A 24,672-nucleotide genomic window follows, 5' to 3' on the forward strand; every position below is an offset into this window, starting at 1 on the left:
TTGTTTTTTTCACTTCTTTCAAAAACAAAACTCACTATGATGACAAGTTTTTGAAAATTTTAACATAAAACTGTTGTTGATAACTGTAAGATTCACGCCTCAAATCAATGATATCCACATGCGGTTCGTTGTTAGCTAACCTTAAAAATTAGGGAATCTCCGATTATACACGCAGGTGAAATTGTAATAAGACTTTACAGAACATTGAATTTCTGCCATATCTTGTCACTGGGTGACGCCTCACATTGCGACTTGCCCCCGTTGGCTTCGGTCACGCACCTGGTAGGCTTTGTATAAACCATTGTACAAACTTTCATGCATTCTAAATACTGACCAGATCTTTTGAGCGTGGCCAGGGAGTCCTATGTATGCGTTAAAATGTGATCCAACCAGATTTTTTCTCGATTCAAAGTCATCAGGCACAGGATGAATGGTGGGTTGAGGGCATCATATGGAACTGAAATGCGGGAACAAATCCCCTTCGATTCAAAAACCAAATTCCAATTAGTTTCAATTGAAGTCAATAGTATTATTTACAGCTCAATCATAACGTTTTCAGTCTAACTAGCTATTGCAATTAATCTCCATTTAGTTTTGATTAAAAACAAGAATAAAGTTTTTTTTTGAAAAAAGTCTTGCCTAAATTGCCGTGCCTAAAACAATAACAGCAGGAATAACCAGCCTGGATGTTTGACAAATTGAATCACAACTAACAACGATGAGAGCAAAATTAGCACAGAGAAATTGCTAGAATTATTTAAACAGAAATGATCAATATCATTATGGCAATATTATGGCGTTTTTCGTCATAAAAATATTTCCCGATTTTTCTCTCGCTCAAAATCAACTTTTAGGATACATATCGCCGGCTACAGGATAACAACGAAGATAGCAGTTGTGAACCCCCCCCCCCCACTCCCCAACTTCTGCCACTTTATTGAAGTATATAGGAGAAGATGTATTGAAAAAAAATTAGGTCAGGGGGAGGGTGTGATGACCGTACTCATCGAGAAGCAAAACATGAAACAGAACACTGACGGTTTTTGAAATTTGAGCCAATAAAGATTGAATACATCTATTTCTTTGACAGAGAGAGCCAGCTGATTACAGTAGTGACTGCGTAGAATTGCAGAAAAGTGGTAATTTTAACGTTCAATCATTTTTTTTTCTTCAAAATTTTCTTTTAACATTTTAAAAATTTTCAAACAACATTTTTATAATTTAGTGGGGGGGGGGGGGGGGTTATAATGGGAAAGTCCCAATTATCCGTCCAGATAGCTCTTATTTCTCACAACTAATAATTGTAAAATTTAACGCAATACTATCTCAAAGCAATAATTTTTGAACCATTGAGCTCAATCTTGCAAGTACGCTTTTAAATTGATGATTTTTTAAGTTTATGTATATAACTGCATTCGTTTGAGCTATTGTACTGTAGCTTATTTATACACGTGCTTTTCGAGTTCTCTATACCTTGGTACAATTACTCTATCTGTTCATCAATTTTCAAAACCATATATTAAATTTTAAGCTTCCAAAACAACGGCGCTTTACGTGTGTACATAATACCACGCGTGTTATTATCAAAAGGAAATATTCAGTATTTGGTGATTGTTGTTGAGTTTTTTTGCTAAATTTGGGTATTTTTCCTCACTTGTTTATAATTAGTTATAAATAATTAACCGCCTGTTAGTAATGGTGCATCACAGACAAGCTAAGGATGAGTCGATTTACGCTCTCATTCCGAGAAAACCAAGAGAGGCCGAAAAATCTGACAGGTAAGATTTAAAATTTTGTTTTCAAATTTATTTTGGATATTTGTCTCCACGTTAGTGCTACCCTTAATCAGGTTGTAGAAATTGGGAAGTAAGCGTAATTTTAATAAGAAGACTGGAAGAGTGTAGAAAAAACTTAGTGATGCAAAATGAAGCTGTAAAATTAAGCGAATACTGCAATAAACAAATTAGTATAAATATGAGTGATTCCATCTTTATTCCATATTAAATTTTTAAATTTACCTTCCTGATTTCCGGGCTGAGAAAAATTCTCAAAATTATCTAAAAAAAGAATTTTCAAAAATTTTGAATTACCCGAGCCTCGAACCCTTCACTCCTGTGTCGCAGTTTCCGTAGCGGCATTTAGATTGAATTTATATTAGTAAATTTTTCTTACAAGAAATAAGCTGAAATTATGTAAGAAATGCGCTAAAATTTCAGCACATATCTTACATAATTTCAGCGCATTTCAATGCATTTCTTGAAAAACGATAATTAATAATGTTAAGGCTAATTAAATGGTGATCACGAATCAGGAATCAGTGCTAAAATCGTGGAAACTGATTGGATTTGTTTAAAAAATGAGATAAAATTTAAGCTCATTTCTTACAAAGTTTCAGCGAATTTCAGTAAGGATATTTTGTAATTTTTATGTAAGGATATTGAGCAGTTTTTGGACAATTTAGTGCTTGTATTTTGCATTTCCTACTTATCTAACAAAATAATGTGCTGAAACGGCGCTGACATCTCGACCCATATAACAGGGTGACATTAATATTTTTACACTTTTTACACTCTTTTCCTTGTTATTTTTCGGTAAAATTCTTGGAACCGGGGTGATGTTTTCTGGGATCAAACCGAGTTCTGTTTGTTATTAGATATGTGTCTAAGAACAAATCGAACTTGGTCGGAGAAGCAGTTGTGGATCAGAAGAGGAGTCAGAAGGAGAGTCACAAGACAATGGGACTGGCCAATGAACATGCAGATGTAGACCCTCACTCATTCACAAAGAAGAGATCGGGGGAACCCAAACTCAAAGAACGTCAGTCCAATACCCCCCCCCTCCCATATGGGAATTGGGGGTTTTCCCCCCATGATACCAACCCCCTCCCACTCCAATTTAGTGATCATAATGTACAAACAACATTACAGCAATATCCTATAATGAGGAGGGGGGGGGGGGTATGACTAAGTGGGGACTATAATGGGAAAAAAACGGACGTGTAACCCTATCCTTTTTATTAGTTTTGGTTTTCACCAGTGAAACGAATTATAAACCTTAACAAGACAATCAACATCTTGATTTTTGTACGTCTTGGGAGATCTTGGCAACTTTTTTTAAGATAATAGATATTCAAATATTCTCGAAATTTTCAACAAACTTCCTATTCTACATCTTCATTAATGTATGCAATAAAATAGTTCTCGGGTGACAGGAAAAAGTTTCAAACAAGTACTAAATAGTTGCTTTTCATGAAGTTTTTTCCCAATAACTAAGGATAAGAGATTCGCGAAGAAAAAAATCATCTCATTTCCATTAAAGGCATTTTGCTTGTTTTATTGTGATTTATTGCGTATTTATCATACAAATTTTCAAAAACAAAATAAACAATAAATTTATTAGGGCGTATTGATTTTCAAAAGCAGTAACTTTAAGTTCAAATTGTTTAGCTGAGAAATACCACTACCCGGACGAAGAGAGAAAACGACCCCCTGTGCCCAGGGCGAAGGATGCCCCTCCCCTCATGGGCATAAAGACGACTAAGAACTTCATCACAACCAACGCCGTTGAGAACATAATGGCAGTGCCCAAGAAGCCGGCTGCCAACATGGCCGACACCAGACACGGGGACACATTTCCACTTGAGGAATCGGGTTTGGTGCCCAAGTACAGGAATAAAAAGGTGCGAAAAAATTTTGCTCTTTGTGCCTCAGCATTAAGACTATGGATCTATTTCCATTGCGGACTTCTGCCGGTACCAAATTTTTGAGTAATTTTTTAGGCACTCACTATACTGGTTTTCACTTTTGTATCTTAAAACATTGTAATAGTGGACTATGCTTAATATTAAGCGGTGAAATTACATATTTTAGCGTTGAATTGTGGTGAATTTTTGTAAGATCACCGATTACTCTAGCGGTGATCTTGCATAATTTCACCGCATTCACCGCATTTCACCGCAAAATTATGTGCGAAATTTGCGGTGAAAAAACTAACTTTTCACCGCTTATCTTACATATTTTTCCGATTTTTTCTCGACCCGGGTACTTATACTAAATACATTTTAATTGGTCTGTATGTCTCAGCCACCTTCTTTGAAAAAAATAGATTTAGTTCGTAACAGGTAGACTTTTGTATTGTTCATTCCCAGTAAAAACGATGCAGGTTCTTTATTTCCACAAATTGGAACCAATCATGTTTGAACACGCTCTTTATATTCGAGCAGATATCCTTAAGACCTAGAGTTGATTTATATTACAGATTATTGAGAAAATCAAAGCGGAAAATTAAAATTGGGGAAATCAAAATAATTCTGAACTCAAATTTTGCCGTCTTTCGATCTTCAATTTAATTTTGAAGCGACACGATGTGTTTGTTTTGTAGGATTTGACATGACTTGTATAACATTAAATTTCATCCCTGTATTGCAAACAACAATTGGCAGAACTTTATTTGTTTGGTTTTTTTAGGATTTTGGAGCGACCCCCGTTTACATTGCAAAAAGAGCTGATGAAATGAGGAAAGCACAGGAAGAATATGACCAGTATGTCAAAGAACACATGAGGTAAATATAACTCATTCCTTAGTTGAGAACTTTTCGCTTTTTAAACATAAAAAATTGTCGGTATTGTCGTCTTGTTCTAGCCAAAACGACGAATGCTCTTATGGTTTTTTTCGTCGGTATCGTCGTTTTTGTTCGGTATTTAACCAAAAAGAGATTCGGTATTGTCGTTTTTTAAACGCAAATAAGATTCGGCATCGTCATTGTCACTTTCAGAATTTACAATCTTTTTTCATCTCCATTTATATTCAGATATGATAACAGTAAAAATTAAATTGGGTTTTGGAGTAAGAATGCGAACGAACAGGCTATTTAATTACAAATAAATTACTACAAACATCACAACACTCGTTTCCAAGTATCTTAGATTAGAAAAACCTGCTGTTTTTTTGAAATATGTGTTTCCAAAATTTTACCCGACACCTTTTGGCTGTTATCTAACTAGAGATCAATCTAATTGAATTTTTATATCAAGAAAACTCGGTTATGAATGTAAGGATGCAGAAGAAATCAGATAAACTTTTCAAGGCAGTATTGGTAGCTTTAATGTTAAAAACTGCAAAGGCGCTAAATTTTGTTTCGCCAAAAAGATGATAAACTACGCCAAACGTGAAAGTTCATTTTTTCACTACAGCCTTTTTCTCATCAATCAGTAAAAATTATCTCATTATCGCTCCATTTTGTCAACAGTTTTTTTTTTAAAAAAATAAGTTTTTATTTGGTCGCTAAAAAAATCAGTTGACCAAAACTGTCAGCTAAGAAATGCCCGGAAAACACATTCAAGAGCCACAGAGTATTTGGGGCAACATATATGATTAGCAATGTTAGACAATGATACAATGATAAATATTCCTTTTTTCAAAAAATTTGAACGACAGTATTGAGACGTGAGAGTTCATTTTGTCACACACATTATGCTTTTAGAATAACTCTAAATCAACACCCTAATGACGAATTACAAAATGAATAATCCGGTTAATTTTTTGTTGTCGTAATAATTGAGCAGTTGCTTCAAGTAACGAACTATTGACTTGCTTTGACAAATACGTTAGACAAATGCCAAATTTTACACGAGAAAAATTCCGAAGAAAGTTGTACAAGCAAAATCAAAACGCCAAACGCAGTTAAAGTCTACGATTGCGAAACTTCTATTCCTCGTGCTCAATTCTTGTTCAATAGACCCATCAAAAAGTGAAAGAAAGCTCAAATTAAGCTTTCAGTTGTTTTTTTGTTCCGTCTATACTATGATACATCACACAAAAAACAATTGTTTTTTAATAGGTTTCAGTCCTTTTGGGTGCATCTGTGAAAATAAATTTGAATTTGAAAGAAAAAAATCGATCAAAAATTTTTACATTATTATCTCAGCAATTGTTTAAGAAAACTTTGCTTAAATTGTTACGAACTTTTACAGGCAAAATCGGCCAATTTTTTCCAGATATATTTTTTTTCATTTTCGCGTCCCGTTTGAGTTATTCATGCTTGACTTTTTGATTTTTGCGTGACCTAAATTGCTCTTATTTAGAATTTAAGTCTGAAACAAAGAAAAGCGACTGCCAGATTAGATATAACAAAGCCATAATAGCCGAGCGGTTAATGCTTCAGTGTATTAATACATTCGGGGTTGGAAACCCCTGGGTTGAAATTTTTGCACCCATAGCAAATTATGAATCTGTTCAATTTCGGCCCACCCCCTAAGCGCACGTGATATTTTTGTACATAGTAATTTGCTTTATAACAACACAAACTGCAACTGGGGAGAATAAAAACAGTCGGTGCCGAACAGAATAGATTCTAAATTACCAAAGCTACAGCCCCTCATATTTAAATCGCCACGCTAGTCGTCCGAGAACAAGATGTCCGACGTTAGTCGTTTTATGTTTGTAATTTATATCCGCAAAGGCCTTATGGCCAATTTAAGCTTGAAAAATTGCTGATTTTACGTCAAATTGCGGTTAAACTCATAGCCTCGGGTTGTAGGCCAGTTTAGCGCTAATTGCTCTACAATCTTTTTAAACCATGTATTGTATGTTAGAAGAGTGAGATTTGCAGAACTGCTGCAAAAGTACACAAACTATACAATATGTATTGACCCAGAGTGCAGTTGTTCACGAGTGAGCATGAAACGCGTGATTAAATCACCCAAAAAGGTCAACAAATTCTATCCTGAAAATTTTTCTCCTCACGGATGCAAATAGAATCCGTTCCTCTTTCTTTCTGTCTTTCGAACTATGAATGCAGCTACTGTTTGCAATTGGGGATTAAGATAGGGGGGGGGGTTCATTTTGATAAGTTCTCAAAAAAAGAGACCGCGTGGTGATGACCATGTAACCGTAGAAACACCTTTCTAGTTCACTTTTAAAACCTTCCAAGGTCACAAAAAGTTGAGTTAGAGTTGAGTCACACTTGAAAACTTTGGCTCCGTGGTTCTTGCACCATATGGTACTTTCTACCACAAACATAAAAGAAGCAGCTACTGGAGAACCAACTGCCACTTAAAACAAACAGCAAACTTGGTGAATAAATACTGAATCACCAAATGGTGTGTTATTTTCATCCCACAACGTCAGATGTCGTCAACCATCTGACGTGGCGCAGATGGTTCTCTCTCGAAACGAAGTGGAGAGAGAGAAATCTCTGAATTGAAAAAACAGAACACACCGAGAATCCTGAAAATCAGTTGGCAGAAAAACTGTTAAAAAATAGCCAAATTTTTGACTTGTAAAACTCTACTTACTTCCGCACATTCTCCTCACAAACAAACTCTCAGACTAAACTTTAGTTTTTTTTTCTAAAATCTAATCCGACCGTCCTGAAACTAAACTGGTAAGCCAAACTTAGTATAGCTCATAAGTTCCAGCTATCCCCGCTGATTTGAGAACGAAGAGCCTTTTATAGATGTTCAATATTGTAGCTTTATATTTTAAATATTATTAGATTGGAACGGGTTTTCTAACTGTATACATAACTTGGTGAATTAATAACTTATTTAACCAAAAAAAAAAAAATTATTACACAAACAAAATTTTAAAACAAAATTTACGGTCTTAACTTTAATCAAAAATGGCAAACGTAGTAGCATATCCCGACATAGCACTTGAAAAATTTACCGGTTTAGACCCATCAGAGGACGCACAAGACTTTATCAACCTTATAATAAGAAAAATACAATTCTCTCTCGGAACTAGACCAGCAGCTGACCCTGACCAAGCCGCAGTTTATGATGCTAGGCAGAGAGCACTTTTCGGTTCGGTTTTGCGAGGACCCGCCGCGCAGTGGTTTGAATCATTGAATCCAGCATTAGCGTGGAATGACATCCGAACGCAATTCATAGCCAGGTTTACAGATGAAAAGGATAAGTACAGAAAACGGATTGAAGTAGAAAACTTAAGGAGACAACCAGAAGAGCTAATCAAAAGTTACATACACAGATTAACCAAAACAATAGAAAAAGGTTGGCCGGATCCCGATTTCAATGAAGCCTTCAGAGAGGGAAAAAGTATGGAATATTTTGTTAGAGGACTAACACCACCCGCTCTAAAACAGAAAGCACATCAATTTCTAATCGAAAATGTAGGTGCCACTTGGCAACAACTTAGAGATCATGTATCGACTAAAGATTTGAGTTTTGCAGTGAGCAGTGAATTTACTGGTACATCATCCAACAGCATGGATAACAAATTAGAAATTGAAGGTCTAAAAAATCAGATCAGGGAACTAACAAGTTTAATGAAAGACCACAAAATCAACGCAACATATAATAACAACAACCCCCGAATGAACCAAAATCAAACCAGATTTTGCAAATATTGTCGAAAGTCTGGTCACACAATTGCATACTGCTACAAACGCAAAGAAAATAAAGAACAAAACAAACAGCCTCCGCAAACCAGAGATAAGTTTACAGATAATTATCGTCAAAACCGAGGTAGATCACCAGGACAGCAAAGTCATTACCCGAACAATAACGATCGAAGAAGAGATAATTATCCAAGTGAAAACAACAGACAACACACTCCTAATTAGGAATAACTCTCCTCATCCATCCAATTACACTTCATCAAACCGACATCGGTCAGGTAGTTACGACTCTCGAGATAGACAAAATCAGAGAGATTCATACAGGTCTGATAGAAATAGTAGCAGAGATAGACCAAACAGTGAGCAGAGATACAGAAATTATTCAAACGAACGAAGCAATGATTCAAATAGACAAGGTAACAGACCTAACAGTGGCTATAACTCACGAGATAATAGCCGAGAGCGAAGTCCTAAAGTGCACTTCATGAACAATAGCTCTAGTTCCTATTTCAGCGATGATGAAAACAATCATGCTAATTTAAACTAGACCAGTCTCCGTCACCCTCTGAAACTAATAACACTAATAAAATCATCAACAAACATATTTATATTAACTTATACCAACCCGTCGGAGACAAGAATAAAAATAACGGTCTAGAAACCCAGTTCCTTCTTGATACAGGTGCAATCAGTTCTATTATTAACTACTATACATACAGTGAAATATGCAAAACACAAAAATTAGATCTTGTCAAAATAAAAACTAACACTGTAGCCGTTAACGGAGAAAAACTAAAGCTCTTGGGATATATTACTTTCAATTCATCATTCGACATAGAAGGAAAATACAACGTGAAAATAAAAACATGGGTTTCAGCCAAAGACGGATGTAAGCCAAACATTTTGGGAATGGACTTTCTTGATAGCTCTACAAAATCAATTGATATTTCAACACCAAAAATTGAACTAAAAATTTATCCCGGCATTTTCATTTCACTTAGCAGATATCAAACTAAAAGTTACCCCTATGTTAGTCTCTACAAAACGGTTTTTATGGACATCCAACTTCATCTAGCTCCCCAAACAACTCGTGTCATCACCATAAAGCCCACTAACGAATTTTTCCGAAAAGGAACATCCTTTATTATTGGATCAGAGTTACAGAAAAAAGGTATTTATACCTATAATGTAAGATGTTTCCAAAAGGAAAAGGAGTTACCTATAATGTTAAACAATCCGCAAAATAATAAGGTTGTCATTGCTAAAGGCCCAATAGGTCACACCTTAGAGGACATTCAGATTGAGCCAAAGAAAAACTTTACAGTTGTAGACAATCTTGCTTTTATAGACCATCTTTTGACTAGTGAGACCGATTGGAATCAAGTTTTTCATGTAAGTGAAAATTGTGTTTCTCCAATAATAAAACCTAACTCCGAAAAAACTATTTCAAATCACAAAACTAATAAACAGAAAAAAACTGAAAAACGTAAGCGTGAACAAGACTTTACTGACAATTACGAATTAGAAACTGATTTCAGTGACGATCTAAAATATTTAAAACCCCACAGTGAAAGAGAGGATAGTTTGCGACCCATTGAGGTTAAACCAGAAATAATTGGCCGATTTTCAGATACAGACCAAACTTTCCTTAAAAAATTTGATTTTAGCCAATCAGACATCTCTGACCAAAAACTGTTACAGTTATTGGAAACACTAATTCATAACAAAGACGTATACTCACAACATAAATATGATGTTGGAAAAATTAAACAAAAATTCAACGTAAAACTATTGCCCAACGTCACGTTGTCAAAACAAAGACCATCCAAAGTACCCCTTCATTATCAAGAAAAACTAGAAATTCTTTTGGATCAGTTGTGCAAAACAGGTATTATCCGTGAAATGGGAAACGAAAACGAAATGGGTTCCGAGTTCATTAACCCGATAATAATCCTCCCTAAAGGAAATACCATAAAACTCGTAATTGACGCACGCTATCTAAATTCAATTATTGACCTCAGCAGATATTCATGGCCCCTAGAACCAATAGGAAGCCTATTGACTAAGCTCAAAGGGAACTACTTCACTACTAGTGATTTGTGTTCAGCTTACAATCAAGTCCCCCTCACCGAGGAGACAAAACAGTTAGTAAGTTTTGTAATTGGTTCAAAACAGTACACATTTGAAAGAGGTTTTTACGGCCTTTGTGGTCTTCCTAACTTCTTTAGCCGAATAATGACTATTCATTTTGCACCACTAATAAAACGAAAACAAGCCATAACTTACATTGACGACACTATCATGCAAGCTCAAACTGAAAACGAAATGTTTGAAATTATTGAAAACTACCATTTATTATTAAGAAAAGCAGGTTTAAAAGCGCAACCCGAAAAAACTAAGTTTTTTTCTTAGAAAAGTTCAGTTCCTTGGCCACATTGTAGGCAAAGAAGGATTTCAACCAGTCAAGAAAAGGGTAGCAGATCTCAAAGCCTTGAAATCTCCAGAAAACAAACGTGATGTAATGAGAGTTCTAGGATGCTTAGGGTTCTACAGCATGTACATAAAAAACTTGCATGTAGACTGTAAACCATTCTACGACTTAACCAAAACCGAAACTAAGTTCGAATGGACAGCGGAACATGAAAAACTTTTCGAAAGTATAAAAGACCGCATTAGTGAGGACACCATACTAGCTATACCAGACACAAAACATCCTTTTCACGTTCACGTAGACGCCTCCTCAATTGGCGTTGGCTCTATCCTAGTACAGGAATTTCCTGAAGGGAAGAGAATAGTGTCATTTAATTCCAGAATTTACACTAAAGAAGAGCAGAAAATGAGTACCACCGCACGTGAACTATGTGGTGTAATTTCAGCACTTCAAACATACGAGCACTACATAATTGGCTCGCCATTTCCTGTTTATGTTTACACGGACCACAAACCACTAATGTACTTATGGGGAAGACGAGGGAAACTCTCCCATCGTTTTTTTAGATACCAATTAGTGATTTCACAGTTCCAAAACCTAAAAATCATTTGGACTGAAGGAAAGAATCTAGCTTTTCCCGACATTCTAAGTAGAAACGTAAAACTGAAAGATCTTGACAAACATCAACTAAAACACAAAAAAATACCAAAAGACATTTCGTTCTACGACCAGAATGGAAACGAGGAAAAATACTTCGTTCTCCATGACAACGAAAAAGGCAATGCCGACGATTTTTACCCAATACTTAAAGAAACTAAAACAGGTCTAGCAAAGTATACATTCAAAAACGACCAATTGACACAAGAACGTTATAAACCAAGCAAAGCAACAATTTGTGGAGTAACAAATCTTGTCGACTACTTCTCACAAGGTTCTGCAATTAATCATTTTAAAAAATTAAACGATCAAAAACAAACAGCGACTCAAATTGAGACCAATGAATTGGAAAAAACTTCTAACAATTCCTTTTTAAACTCAGGAGAGGCTAATAGCAAAAAAAACTCTCCTTCAAATACAATTATTGAAGCAAATAATGAAAATTTTTGCCAAGTAATTGACGATCCAGACCATGAAATTCTTACTTTTGCTGAAATCTTTGCAGCACAAAATGCAGAAGAGGAACAAAATAAAATTTCCTTAACAAAACAATCACCATTCCCTGAAAAACTTGACGAAAACATGGATGCTAAAGAATTGATCTTGAAACTAACTTCTTTTGCAAAAAATGTTGATCTAAACACTGAAGTCCTATGTGAAGAACAATTGAAAGACCCAGTATTACAACAAATACGCACGTTTTTTCTAAGTCAAAACAAAGATCTGAAAACCATTGAAAATCGCCAATCGAAAGCTATAACAAACTATCTCAATAACTTTGAAAATTTATGCATAATTGGAAACCTACTCTGCATCAAAGAACAGACAGACGATCCTAACACTGAACTAATCAAAGTTTGTGTACCAATCTCCCTATTCATCAAAACATTTAATTTGGCCCACGACGATGTGTTAGCAGGACACATTGGTTTAGATAAAACTCTTGCAAACATAAGACGTTTTTTTCACTGGCCCGGAATGTACAAATGGGTTAAGCACCTCATAGCCAGCTGTCTTGACTGTCAAAAAAATAAACAAAAACGGAAAGATATATACGAAGCACCTTTAGAAAAGTGGACCGACACAATACCATTTCCTTTTCACACGGTACACATTGATCATAAAGGACCTTTGAACCCACCGTCAAATGGAAAACACCATTGTCTGGTGATTGTAGATTCATTTTCGAGATTTATTCAAGTTTACCCCGTCAGGTCTACGGACGCATTTGACACCATTAAAGCGTTTGAAAAATTCATCCTGTCTTTTGGGATACCTCAAAAATTAGTCTATGATAAAGGTTCAGCGTTTATGAATCAAAACTTCACTAGTTGGATACACGAACTAGGAATCACTCCAGCCCCAAGAACCGCCTTCTCACCATGGACGAATGGAAAAGTTGAAATACAAAACAAACACTTAGGAGCACATTTTAGGATGTTTTTAGAACAAGCCGGAGGAAAATGGGATGAACTTGCCCCGAAGTTTGCTTTTGCTCACAACACAGTACCTAACTCAAGTACAGGAATTTCACCGTATGAAATTATCTTTGGTCAAAAACCTCAAATTCCACTATCACTAAAATTAGGATTATTAAGAAATTCAAACCTCACATGCAATTCTGACTTATGTAAAGATCTACCATTACATAGACACACACTGCAAAAATCTGACAACAAAGAAATTGACAAATTGTTGAAGCCAAAAATAGAATCTTCACTACTAAGCCGTGAAGACCAATTTAAACAAATTTACAATAGCACTTATAAACACAGCCTAGCTCACAACGCAAAGGCACATAAACATCGAAATAAACACAAATTGGGTAAACAACTAGAAATTGGACAAAAGGTTCTGATGGAAAACCACAGCATAGAATTAGGCAAATCAAAAAAACTCCAAGAGCTCAGGTCAGGCCCATATACGGTAGTAAAGAAAATTACAAACGTGAATTACGAAATAGAGCTTGATAACGACAAAAGGGTTAGAAAGGTTGCACATAGAAATCATCTTGTTGATTACTACCCGGCAGAAGAGACACTTCCAGATCTAACAGTTGAATATGGTATCAATAACGATTCCTTAGGAACCTTCTACGAAAACTTGAGGAGTTCCCAATTAAAAAAACTAAACACACCTGTCAACAGATATTCCTTTCAAATTCCTATGCAAACAGAATTCTGGCCTATCACCGACTTTGATCGAACCCCTGTTGATTTAGATAAAACACCAACAAATTTTGACTCAGGCTTCATAGAAGGAAGCTCCTCTGGCGCAGTAAATGAACATCTCACTAATAGGAATATTGAAGTGATTAGGGAAAGAACAAGGAGTTCAACACCACATTCACATGGGCAAATCATACGCCAAACTAACCCAGAATTTAGTCCATTGCGTTCCAGTGACCCTCATAATAATACTATGCCTAATCCAAGTAACAATGCGGAAAATCGAAGAGTGTCAAACAGAAGAAAACAACAGACTAGCCGATATCAGGCTGGCTTCACTTAGTTTTATATGTTTCAGGTAACGGACAGACAAGTCCAACATTACTGGACCAAGTCACAAACCTTTATATTTACCTATTTTTTTTTTACTTCTTTTATAATTCACATTAGCCAAAGTTAGAGATAATCAGACATCTCTACGCAAAAAAAAAATTTAAATAAATAAATAAATTCTAAAATAAAGTAAGCAAACTTAAAATGCTTAAAATTCCTAAAAATTTATACTTATCTTAAAATTTATTTCTTTTATTTCCTGCCTTCCCTCACAGTTTGACCAAAAAATAGACGAGCTCAATGATGTGTCGCACAAGTTGCGAGTTATACATTATGATTGCTCTCAAATGAAAGAAAACAAAAAGTACTCTTTAAACCAGGTAGCGCCATGTAGTATCAGCCCTGAAAACATTGACATGCGCAACGTTAGAGTAACTATTTATCAACGGTCTTATCGCACATTCGTAAAAGCTGTTATGTGTTCCGTTAGTGTGAATGTTTTAAAATATCACTGCGGTATGTTTTCTCATTCATCAATTGTCCATGACGCACCCTTAATTACCTATCATCTAATTGTCACACCAGAACAATGCAAACAAGCGAACAGAACGGGAAAACTTACGGTTAACGACTTTCAAGATAAATTTGACATTGAAATTGAACTAAACAATAGGAAAATTTCATACAAAAACTATGGAGCCGACCTCGAGGACGATTCATCGACCTCATGCGACGATAGTGGCGATATAAGCCATTACTCTTTTGAAACTCTAATGCAGGAAATTTCGTTAGAAGTTAATGTTCAAGACAAGTCAGTCTACAACACCCAAGGGCAGAAACTGCCGTGTGCATTGCACGAAGGAGGATGTGATTCCACATCTTTAGATCCATTTGCATACTCTTGGGACATTCCCGAGAATTGTCTTGTTTTCAAAAAAATTACCCAAGATGCCAAAATGATAAAACATGACATTGAAGCCGGAAATCCTAAGTACTTTATTGTTAGCGACGAAAAATCAGAAGTTCCGTATACAGGTCCAGGAACCCATAAACCTGCCCAAATGGATATTAAGTTGCGAGTCTTAGACCAATCTGAAACATTGTGCGGTAAACCAGAACCTTTGTACAAAACTAATTTGGAGTCTCTTTTTGTTTCTTATTCAGGTGGCTTTAATATGAGGACTGGCAAACCTAATGATTTAAAAAGTGAACATATTTATCACAAAGTTACGGTAGCATCCGGTACAGAACTGAGTTGGAACGGGTACACTAGAAAGGTAAAAGATGACCCTCATCACTCTCCTTCACGTACACCCTGGGCCCATGTAGGTGAAGACGAGCTAGATTATGAGGTTCACTTAGCCGCTAAGCTGGATTACATTATTTATCACAACTATTTGAGGATCAAGCAATCCTGGCATAATGTTATTATGAATCAGTGCGAACTTGATAGAACTCAAAAACAAACGATTTTATTGTTAGCCCTTCAAAACAATAGGCTAGCTGGTTATATGCTAACAGGCAACCGGTCTATGTTTCTGGACACGGACGGTAGCATCGGTTGGCTATACCACTGCCCAAAGAAAAACTCGCCATTAAAAGTTCTCGAACGCTGCTACGATCGTATTTCTATTCATTATAATGATCGAACAATGTTCGTCGATCCTATTACTAGGCAAACATTTCCTTTTGCCAATGAAGTAAAATGCGTTGGAGGTTATAAAAATGCCTACCAACTTGACCTAGATAATGAAAAATCTTGGTACCATTTGATGCCTGCCCCTGTTCCATTCAAAACTCCTTTCTTGTTCTCACCGCTTTCAATTGGCCATATCATAAATTGAGTTGGCTATGAATCCCAACGCGCAGGTATCTATACTCCTAACCAATTAAAAGATTTTTGGGACAACATTCTGCACAGTTCCGCTTCCAAATCAGCACTTCAAAAAATTTCACATGAAGTTCTAAGTTCGAGGGAAATTGACTACAGTGAGAAAGATATCTATTCCTCAGCAATGGGAATAAATCGTCAAATTTATCTCGATTCCCTACTGTCCCCGAACTACTTCGTGACACAATTTACGGGAACATTTGGTATAATAACGTATTATCTGGAAAAACTTGGTATTTATTTTGCAGTTTTCCTATGCATAAAGTTCATACTTGACGTGATTACCACAATGCTAAGAGCTTTCGAAATTCACAAAATGTCAAACAGAACCATAGGGTTTTGGAAAATTCTCTTAGGAGCAACATACAACTTATTTGTACTTTCTGTTTTCACTTCAATCTTTTCCGAAGGAAAACCTACACCATCCGCACCATCACGACAAAGAAGAGTAAGCTCAAACTATAATATCGATGAAGAAAACTATCATGAGTATAGTTCAACCCAACAAAATTACGCTCTAATTGAAACCAAAATAGATGAAAACAAAAACTTTACCCTCCTGTTCCGCAAATAACGGGAAACGTTATTGCCCCTCCATAACTTAATAAAAAAAATAAAAATAAATAAATAAATAAATAAATAAATAAAATAATTAAAAAAAAAAAACACTTATATCTTTGTTTAGGTGATGACTTCCCTTCAATTATGAAACCATTGTTTATTCGACAACCAAATCAATTGTTCATTCGTTTTGAAGGATATACAGGACAGATAATATTTTCTCACCTGCCTTTGCTTCACAGTATTATTCATATTAGAGTAGCTTCATTTCATTTCAAAGATCTTTTAGATATAATTGTTTATCCCAGTAACCCTAATTATTTTAAGCTTTTAAGAGCGTTTATTGACTGTAGCATAACATTCATTGACATCGGAGTAGACTTTGACTACTACGCGGACAAGATCAATCCGATTTATGGATATTTATAAAAATTTATCTTTAGAATGATTTTATATGACAATTTAAGCCTATTTCAATTTTACATGTATATGACTATAGCCATTGTAACAACTGTTATAGTTATTAATTTCGTATTCTACGATATCGAATTTGTGTGCGTTTATACTTCCTTTTTAGATTTTGTTTTTATAATTTTATTAATCATAACACTGACATTTAAAACCAATTTTGTTCCGGAACCATATCAAAGTATACTTGATTGCGTCTTAATAGTGATAGTCTCTCCAGTTTTATACAAGATTGCTTTATACCAAATATTTTTTGTAAAAAAATTAAGCTCAACTAATGCACTCCCTTTATAAGGGTCAATTGGTGTCAATAGTCGGCTTTTCCAGAACATTTTCTTCAGAAAATAATATATTGACCCCTCAACTAATAGTCGAGTTCGACTACTGGGACACTTGCGAGACAAGATTTATAACCCTGACACCAAACTCTAATCACTGGCATTTCTTTGTATTTCTCGCTAATCTAAATCCCACTTTTTGGCGGGACAACCTTGATGACTTATAATAGGTAACTAATTCCCAAAAATGTTCCTTCTGAACGGAAAATTAGTGGAGATTGTACGCTTCCAGCGCACTTTTGAATCATACCCCCTCCTAACTCCCTTCATAATAATCGACGTTCAAGAAATTGACTCCAATGATTCTTGGCAAATGTCAGTTTATCCAACATCACCATATTGGAATTACTTCTTCTTCATTATGGAGAACGCCCCATGTGTTCCAAAATCGCTAGACTCAGAATCCTTAATCCTAAATTAAAGATTGTTGATAAGAAATGATACTACCGTATCAGAATAAGTTAGTACAGATACAATTTTTTCAGAGATCTTTCATAAAAGTAGACAATAACACACTAGTACCTACGTTGATAATCCATTTTGAATATTTAGACTCCTGGGAAGACGGATAAGTTACAGTCCTGCCAACTTCCCCCTTTTGGTACTTTTTTCTTACCTTGTCAACATCTGTCTCCACCACACTTCCATTTAATCTTAATAAAATCTGACCCTCTGTTTACTTCGATTCCTTTTTTCTCCTTTTGAACGCAAAAATGTATTTTTTTAATAAAGAACGTTTAGTTAGAATCACGTATCTCCAGAAATCCTTCGATCTTATTTGCCCTGGCCTTCAAGATGTAGAACCATGTATCATTGTTTATTACGAAGATCAGGAAACAAGCCAAAAGGGAAACCTTAAAGTACGCCCCAACGACACGCAGTGGAAATTCTTCCTGTGCCTTGTCGATTTGAAGGACACTTTTCCAATTACTATCCACAGCCTTTTTTAAATAACACTTTAAAATTATGTCTGCTATTCTAAGTTATGTAAATAATTGGTTCTTTCCCAAATCCTCTCTTACTGACGAAAATGTTGTTGAATGCCCCATTTGTTACACATCCTGCAAGAAATTTAAGAAAATGCACGCAAATTCCAAAAATCAGCCCCCTCATTTTGCTTGCATCCCTTGTCGACAACAGTTATTTGAATATTGGGACCACCCCAATTGCCCCGTTTGCAACCAGCCAATATACACATCCAGTTATAGTTACTATTTCCGATGCGATCTTTGTGGACAAACCAAGAAGGAGGTAGCCGAAACTTACCTTAGCCATTTCAAGATCCACAAAGACCACATTTTTTGCACAGAATGTATCAAGACCCTCAAATCCTGTCCTGTGTGTAACTACCCGATTACCCCCGACAATCCTTGGAGTTAAACCCAACCTGGTAAGTAAAACATTCAAGCCATTTAAGATGGGAAATAAAAACACAACCCCTTTCCAAACTTTGATCAATACACCCACTGGAATCGTATGTCCAATTTGTTTTAAGATTTGTAAGCGTTTTGAAAAACTTCACCCCACAAACGGTTATCAAGACCATTTTGTATGTTTTAGCTGTTATCGAGAATTGATAGCAAATAAAAGAAATACACATTGCCCACTGTGTAAAACAAAAATGTACCCCTTTCCCATTGTTTTTTATTATCAATGTGACTTATGCTATAGGATCAAAACCCAGTTATCTTTAAATCATTCAACTCATCTTTTATCGCACCCTAACTATAGTTTCTGTAATATTTGCATTTCAAATAGTCCGTCATGTCCTGTATGCAACAAAACTATTTAGCTTGAGCAAAATTCCTGAGAATAGCAGGTTTAGCGATAAATTTTTTTTCCTCTCGGAACAATACAAAACAACGGAAAATTGGTGTTAACGATTATTCCTTATGCCCGCAACACCACTACGGCTTAAAAAAATAAAAATGTCCGCTTATACCGCTCTGGTTTCATTTCTTTCTTTCATCATGATTCTACCCCTAATACTCCTCATTTTGCACGCTCTGATTCATGCCTTCCTATTTTTCTTTGCGGAAGAATTAGAGCTCATTCTTTGGGTAATAGTCTTTGGTTCCTTCTAATTCTTTCTTTTACCGTGGTGGGATTGCATTTAGCAAATAATAAGACCACCAGCTAGTTTATAATAACAAAAAGCATTTAGCTAAAAATTAACTTTCAGCGTTAAACTCTTCTCTAGTCCCTCAACTTCAGCACCAAACGAGTTAGTCCAACACCCAGCAAAGAAGATGTCCAGCTGTCAACCCGAAGGATACGACCCAATAACAAATTGGAATATTCACCACGAGTCTGCAACGGCAACAATGCCAGACCACAGTGGAAGAGCAATCCGACTCTCCAATATTGACGACCTCCTAACCGAACAAGATCACAGAAACATAAAATTATGTTTGGAAACACAAAAAGTTAGAGAGGATCAGCTGAATACCGAAAGCGCCAGATTCGTGAATAATTTAAAGTACAGCCTCAAACCGGAATTTAACAGTTTTAGAGTAGAAGGGAAGACAACAATAACCAACAAATGTCTAAAAACCGTGCATGAAGTTCCTGTTTCAGAGGTTCCAGTAATTAACGTATTCCCCCTCCCAAGCTCAAAGAACGTGTGGAGGATAAAAGATCGCGATGTGAAAAATAGGAGCTACATTCTGTACAACAAAAATCTATGCACGTACATAAAAGCTCCTTATGAAGCAATAACAGCCTTCCCTGATGAAGAGAACGGGCAATATGAGTTAACAAATGCAGCCCTCATAACAGAAAACTCTACATTCCGGCAACAACTTTTCCAACGAGAACTAGAGGTAGAAGATTTGCAACTCCAATTAGAACAGCTGAAATTGGAAAGGAAAACGACCGGCGCGGCAAGCAACGATTATTGGCGCCGTCAATATTTGATATCGAATCGCCTCAAATGCCAGGGCGAAGATAACACGGTCAAGCTTGCAAGGTCGTACGCCACAACAAATCTCGAACTATCTGCAAAAGCAAGAAAAGCTGAGCAGCAGATAGCAGTATTAGAGAAGAAAAATCGTCAGCTAGAACAAAAACTAGAAGAAGCAAAGAACAAGTCCAAAAAACTTAAACGAAAAATGGCTCAGAGCGAAAACTAAAAATTTGGTATACTCAAGGTGATGGTTTATATTTTAAATGTTCACTAATACTTTTTAATACCGACCATGTACAACTGATGTAGTAAATCTTTCTTCGTTCTTTAAATCGGGGTGAGCTGTAACCGTAGAAACACCTTTCTAGTTCACTTTTAAAACCTTCCAAGGTCACAAAAAGTTGAGTTAGAGTTGAGTCACACTTGAAAACTTTGGCTCCGTGGTTCTTGCACCATATGGTACTTTCTACCACAAACATAAAAGAAGCAGCTACTGGAGAACCAACTGCCACTTAAAACAAACAGCAAACTTGGTGAATAAATACTGAATCACCAAATGGTGTGTTATTTTCATCCCACAACGTCAGATGTCGTCAACCATCTGACGTGGCGCAGATGGTTCTCTCTCGAAACGAAGTGGAGAGAGAGAAATCTCTGAATTGAAAAAACAGAACACACCGAGAATCCTGAAAATCAGTTGGCAGAAAAACTGTTAAAAAATAGCCAAATTTTTGACTTGTAAAACTCTACTTACTTCCGCACATTCTCCTCACAAACAAACTCTCAGACTAAACTTTAGTTTTTATTCTAAAATCTAATCCGACCGTCCTGAAACTAAACTGGTAAGCCAAACTTAGTATAGCTCATAGGTTCCAGCTATCCCCGCTGATTTGAGAACGAAGAGCCTTTTATAGATGTTCAATATTGTAGCTTTATATTTTAAATATTATTAGATTGGAACGGGTTTTCTAACTGTATACATAACTTGGTGAATTAATAACTTATTTAACCACATTAGTAATTTAACTGAGACTTATACGCACTAATCGGTAAACCAAGAGCGATAACACAGCGATTGGTTTACTTTATCATTTTCGAGGTTGTGGACAATTCGGATATATTCTGGATACAGCCCCGATTATGATAACCATAATCCCAGAGGCGTTGTGATTCATGTTATTACCCATTCCCTAAATTGAACCATTATTTTGCGAAATGAAATCATGGTTAGACCAGAAATTAAGAACTTAAAAATAAAATGCGCAATGGTGTCAATTAATACAATTTAGTTTTTCCCTTCTTCACAAAAATTTTGATTTATATGATAGAATAAAAAGCCTAACCTAACCAGCCCTAACACCAAGTCAACTTCAGTACTGTACAAGTCTAATTTCCAGTCTAATATCACCCGCCGGGTGTCTTAGATTTTCAGAACTGAACCATTATATCCCAATCATGAATCGACGATTCAGTACTGAATCATAGTAACAGCACTGAAACAGTACTGAAAGATATCTTTTTTAGCCTGCAAGTGCAGTCAAAATTAAGAGAACAATTTTCTGAAACAGGCTGGACATAAGGGTTGCAGTACTGATTCCGAAATATGATCAATTAACTTTTTGTACACCTACAGCTCTTGGCCAAATTTAGCCAAAATTCTAAGACATGCATTTAGACTTGTCCGGTACTGAACATAGACGTATATAGGGTTTGACACGGGTGCAGCAAAAAAAGCAAGAAAGTAGATTCAGTCTAAATATTAGCCAAACAATTATCGAGAGAGCCATCGCGTTGTGGCGTGATAGCCGAGAGGCAACGTGTGTGATTAGCACGACAATGATCGATAGCCCGATCCCCTGCTTCCGTCAGGCTGTCAGTGTAAGGATGAGCTCTTACTTAACCATAGTTTTGGGTTGACTATAGCCTGACCACTCTTGTCTGAAATGATGGCTCCACGTGAAGGTTTCAGACGCAAAAAATAACCTTAGTCACTGAAAAAGCGCACTCATGCTCACACAATTAACAGTCTGAGATGTGGGGAATAATATAGCGTGTCCCGCAAAGTTGAAATAAGCGAACGTTTCAAAAGCCAATGGACAGAATTCAAAGGTCAAAGTTCAAATTTAAAACATGCCGAAAATATTAATGAATAGAGGCTAATTGAAAAAAAACTTCGACATGACCAATTTGATGCTCAAATCCCTGTTTTTGACGTTTTCGAACGTTCGCCTATTTCGACTTTATGGGACACGCTATATTATAGTTAGTCCCATAAAGTTGCAACGCAAGCGAACGTTCGAAAATTTTTCAACATGCAAAAGAACAACAAAGTCGTAATCTCTACATGTATTAAATTTGAACTTTGACCTTTGAAACGTTCGATAGCGTTGCAACTTTATGGGACTAACTATAATATAGCGTGTCCCATAAAGTTGAAACAAGCGAACGTTTCAAAAGCCAATGGACAGAATTCAAAGGTCAAATTTCAAATTTAAAACATGCCGAAAATATTAATGAATAGAGGCTAATTGAAAAAAAAACTTCGACATGACCAATTTGATGCTCAATTCCCTGTTTTTGACGTTTTCGAACGTTCGCCTATTTCGACTTTATGGGACAGACAGAAAAGGACAGTTGAGAACAGCCTACTGTTAATGCACTGCATACTATAGTCTGTCTAAAAAAGTTGAAATTAGCGAATGTTCGAAAAACTCCAAAAACGTGCAATATTGAGCAGCAATGTGCTCATTTTAATGACCACGTTTTTTCCATTAAGTTTTCATTCATCAATTTTTTTTACATGTTTCAAATCTGAAGTTTGACCTTTGAACTCTAATTTGTGGTTTTTGAAACGTTCGCTTATTTCAACTTTATGGGACGCGTTATAAAAGCCGAACGTTACTCCACTGCGATTACGCACAAACAAAATAATTATTTTTATTAATTTAGGCGCGGTGCAATGAAACAGGTGACGGGTTCCGAACACGACGAAATCTTGCAGGGACTCAAACAGAACTGGGAAGACGCCATGCTCCAGTACCAGTGTCTGCCAGTTGTATGCGACAACCTCTACCGCAAACACACCAAAGAAAGATTAGAAGCCCAACTCAAAAATATCGAGAGAGACATCGAGCTGTTCGAAAAGCACCGAATGATTTACGTAGCTTGAATTCGACCAATCGCACATTCTGCAAAAGGATTTCTAAAAACAGCGCCGCACCTTACAACGTGTAAAATGTTTATCCAATTGTCTTAAAAATAAAAATTAAAAATGATCTTTAGATCTTTTTTCCTGAATTGTCTATATTGCTGGTAGGTCAAAGTCTGGACGCTTTTGATTGATAAAAGGCTTTTATTACAATTATTTGCCAAAATAATGGGTGGGGAGAGTAGGTGTCTAAGCAGGCGCAAACGTCTGTGAAACTGGACCAGTATTGCATTCGGTTGCATGACAAAATACGCAATGTGCCAAAATACCCAATGTCATTATACCCAATCTATTCCCTTTTGATCTTTTCGTTCATTAATCCGATTACTAATTAGCACTCGGTATTACAGCATGTTTTATCATAATTAAGCGGATAATTTAATCAAGATCAGTTGTGATAGTTTCATATCAAGTCCCAACCGCCACTGAGGCACGGCCATGGCCCGCAAGGTATGGCCAAATGCGCTAAACAAATACTATGCTAAACAATCGTTCTGGGAGAATCAACATTAGGATAAAATATTGGGTATATTTTGGGTTTTTCGTCACATTGGGTATTTTGGCATTAGGTATTTTGGTATTGGGTATTTCATCCACCATCTCTTACTTGCAAGCCTAGTGTGCTATCAATTACACCAAATCATCTTGAGCTCTCGAACTTGGGCATCCCTTATAACGCGTCTCGCGTTCTTTCTTGTTACTCAAGGTTTCTTTTCTCTAGCCAAGTATACGTTGAACAAGTAGAGCTTCACGTCAAGCTATGTCAAGCTTATTTTTTGCAAAATTACCATAGGCTGTTTTCTTTTAACCTTTTAAAAAAGGGCTGCTCTTATCATAGGGTAAAAATTTTGCGATGATCCGACTTCAGTGTGAGGATTGGACTCATAAAAAGGCTAAAAAGGCAAAATTGGGTTGTTCTTTATCCTTAAGACAAAACCAGAAAACTTAGTCTGAAGGTATGGCAGATTCTGGAAATTGGTTAACTGGCAAGTAATTGTAAGAAACCAACTAAATATTTGTATCAATAAAGTTATAGATATCAAACAATTTATTTGTTAAAGGCTTAAAAATTCAAAAGTATACTAAACACCTGTACTTTGGTCAGAAAAAAGTTCAGCACTGAACTTTGAATTATTCCATTCTGGTTTCCAGAAAGCCATTTTTTATCATGTCGGTTTTAAAAATGTATGGGGTGATTTTCAGAGTGACTCATTTGAGTATGAGTTTGGCGGACTTTTATTCTTTTTCGCATAAGTTGTCAAAGTATGATCCTCCTCTGAGCATTGATATTTACCGCCCTACCTTGCTTTTCAAATGAGTAATTTCCGCTTAACTGTTAGCTGAACCTGAGTA

The 24,672-nt window shown here is 36.1% G+C and overlaps 1 protein-coding gene across 1 annotated transcript; it reads left to right on the forward strand.

Annotated features, from left to right (window-relative positions):
* The first annotated feature begins 1,465 nt into the window (after positions 1–1,465).
* On the forward strand, positions 1,466–23,392 carry LOC142352844 (enkurin-like). The gene is made up of 5 exons (XM_075404996.1): positions 1,466–1,778; positions 2,654–2,817; positions 3,447–3,679; positions 4,467–4,561; positions 23,061–23,392. The coding sequence occupies exons 1-5, from the start codon at positions 1,696–1,698 to the stop codon at positions 23,278–23,280; spliced, it is 795 nt and encodes a 264-aa protein (XP_075261111.1). The 5' UTR covers positions 1,466–1,695; the 3' UTR covers positions 23,281–23,392.
* The last annotated feature ends 1,280 nt before the right edge of the window (positions 23,393–24,672 follow it).

The sequence above is a fragment of the Convolutriloba macropyga genome, chromosome 14 (assembly GCF_964194025.1).
Source record: "Convolutriloba macropyga chromosome 14, txConMacr16.3, whole genome shotgun sequence".
Lineage (NCBI taxonomy): Eukaryota > Metazoa > Xenacoelomorpha > Acoela > Convolutidae > Convolutriloba > Convolutriloba macropyga.

Coding starts and splice junctions, on each gene's coding strand:
- LOC142352844 (XM_075404996.1), top strand. CDS start 1,696: ATGGTGCATCACAGACAAGCTAAGGATGAGTCGATTTACGCTCTCATT. Junction 1,779..2,653: donor GAGGCCGAAAAATCTGACAG/GTAAGATTTAAA, acceptor GTTTGTTATTAG/ATATGTGTCTAAGAACAAAT. Junction 3,680..4,466: donor CCAAGTACAGGAATAAAAAG/GTGCGAAAAAAT, acceptor TGGTTTTTTTAG/GATTTTGGAGCGACCCCCGT.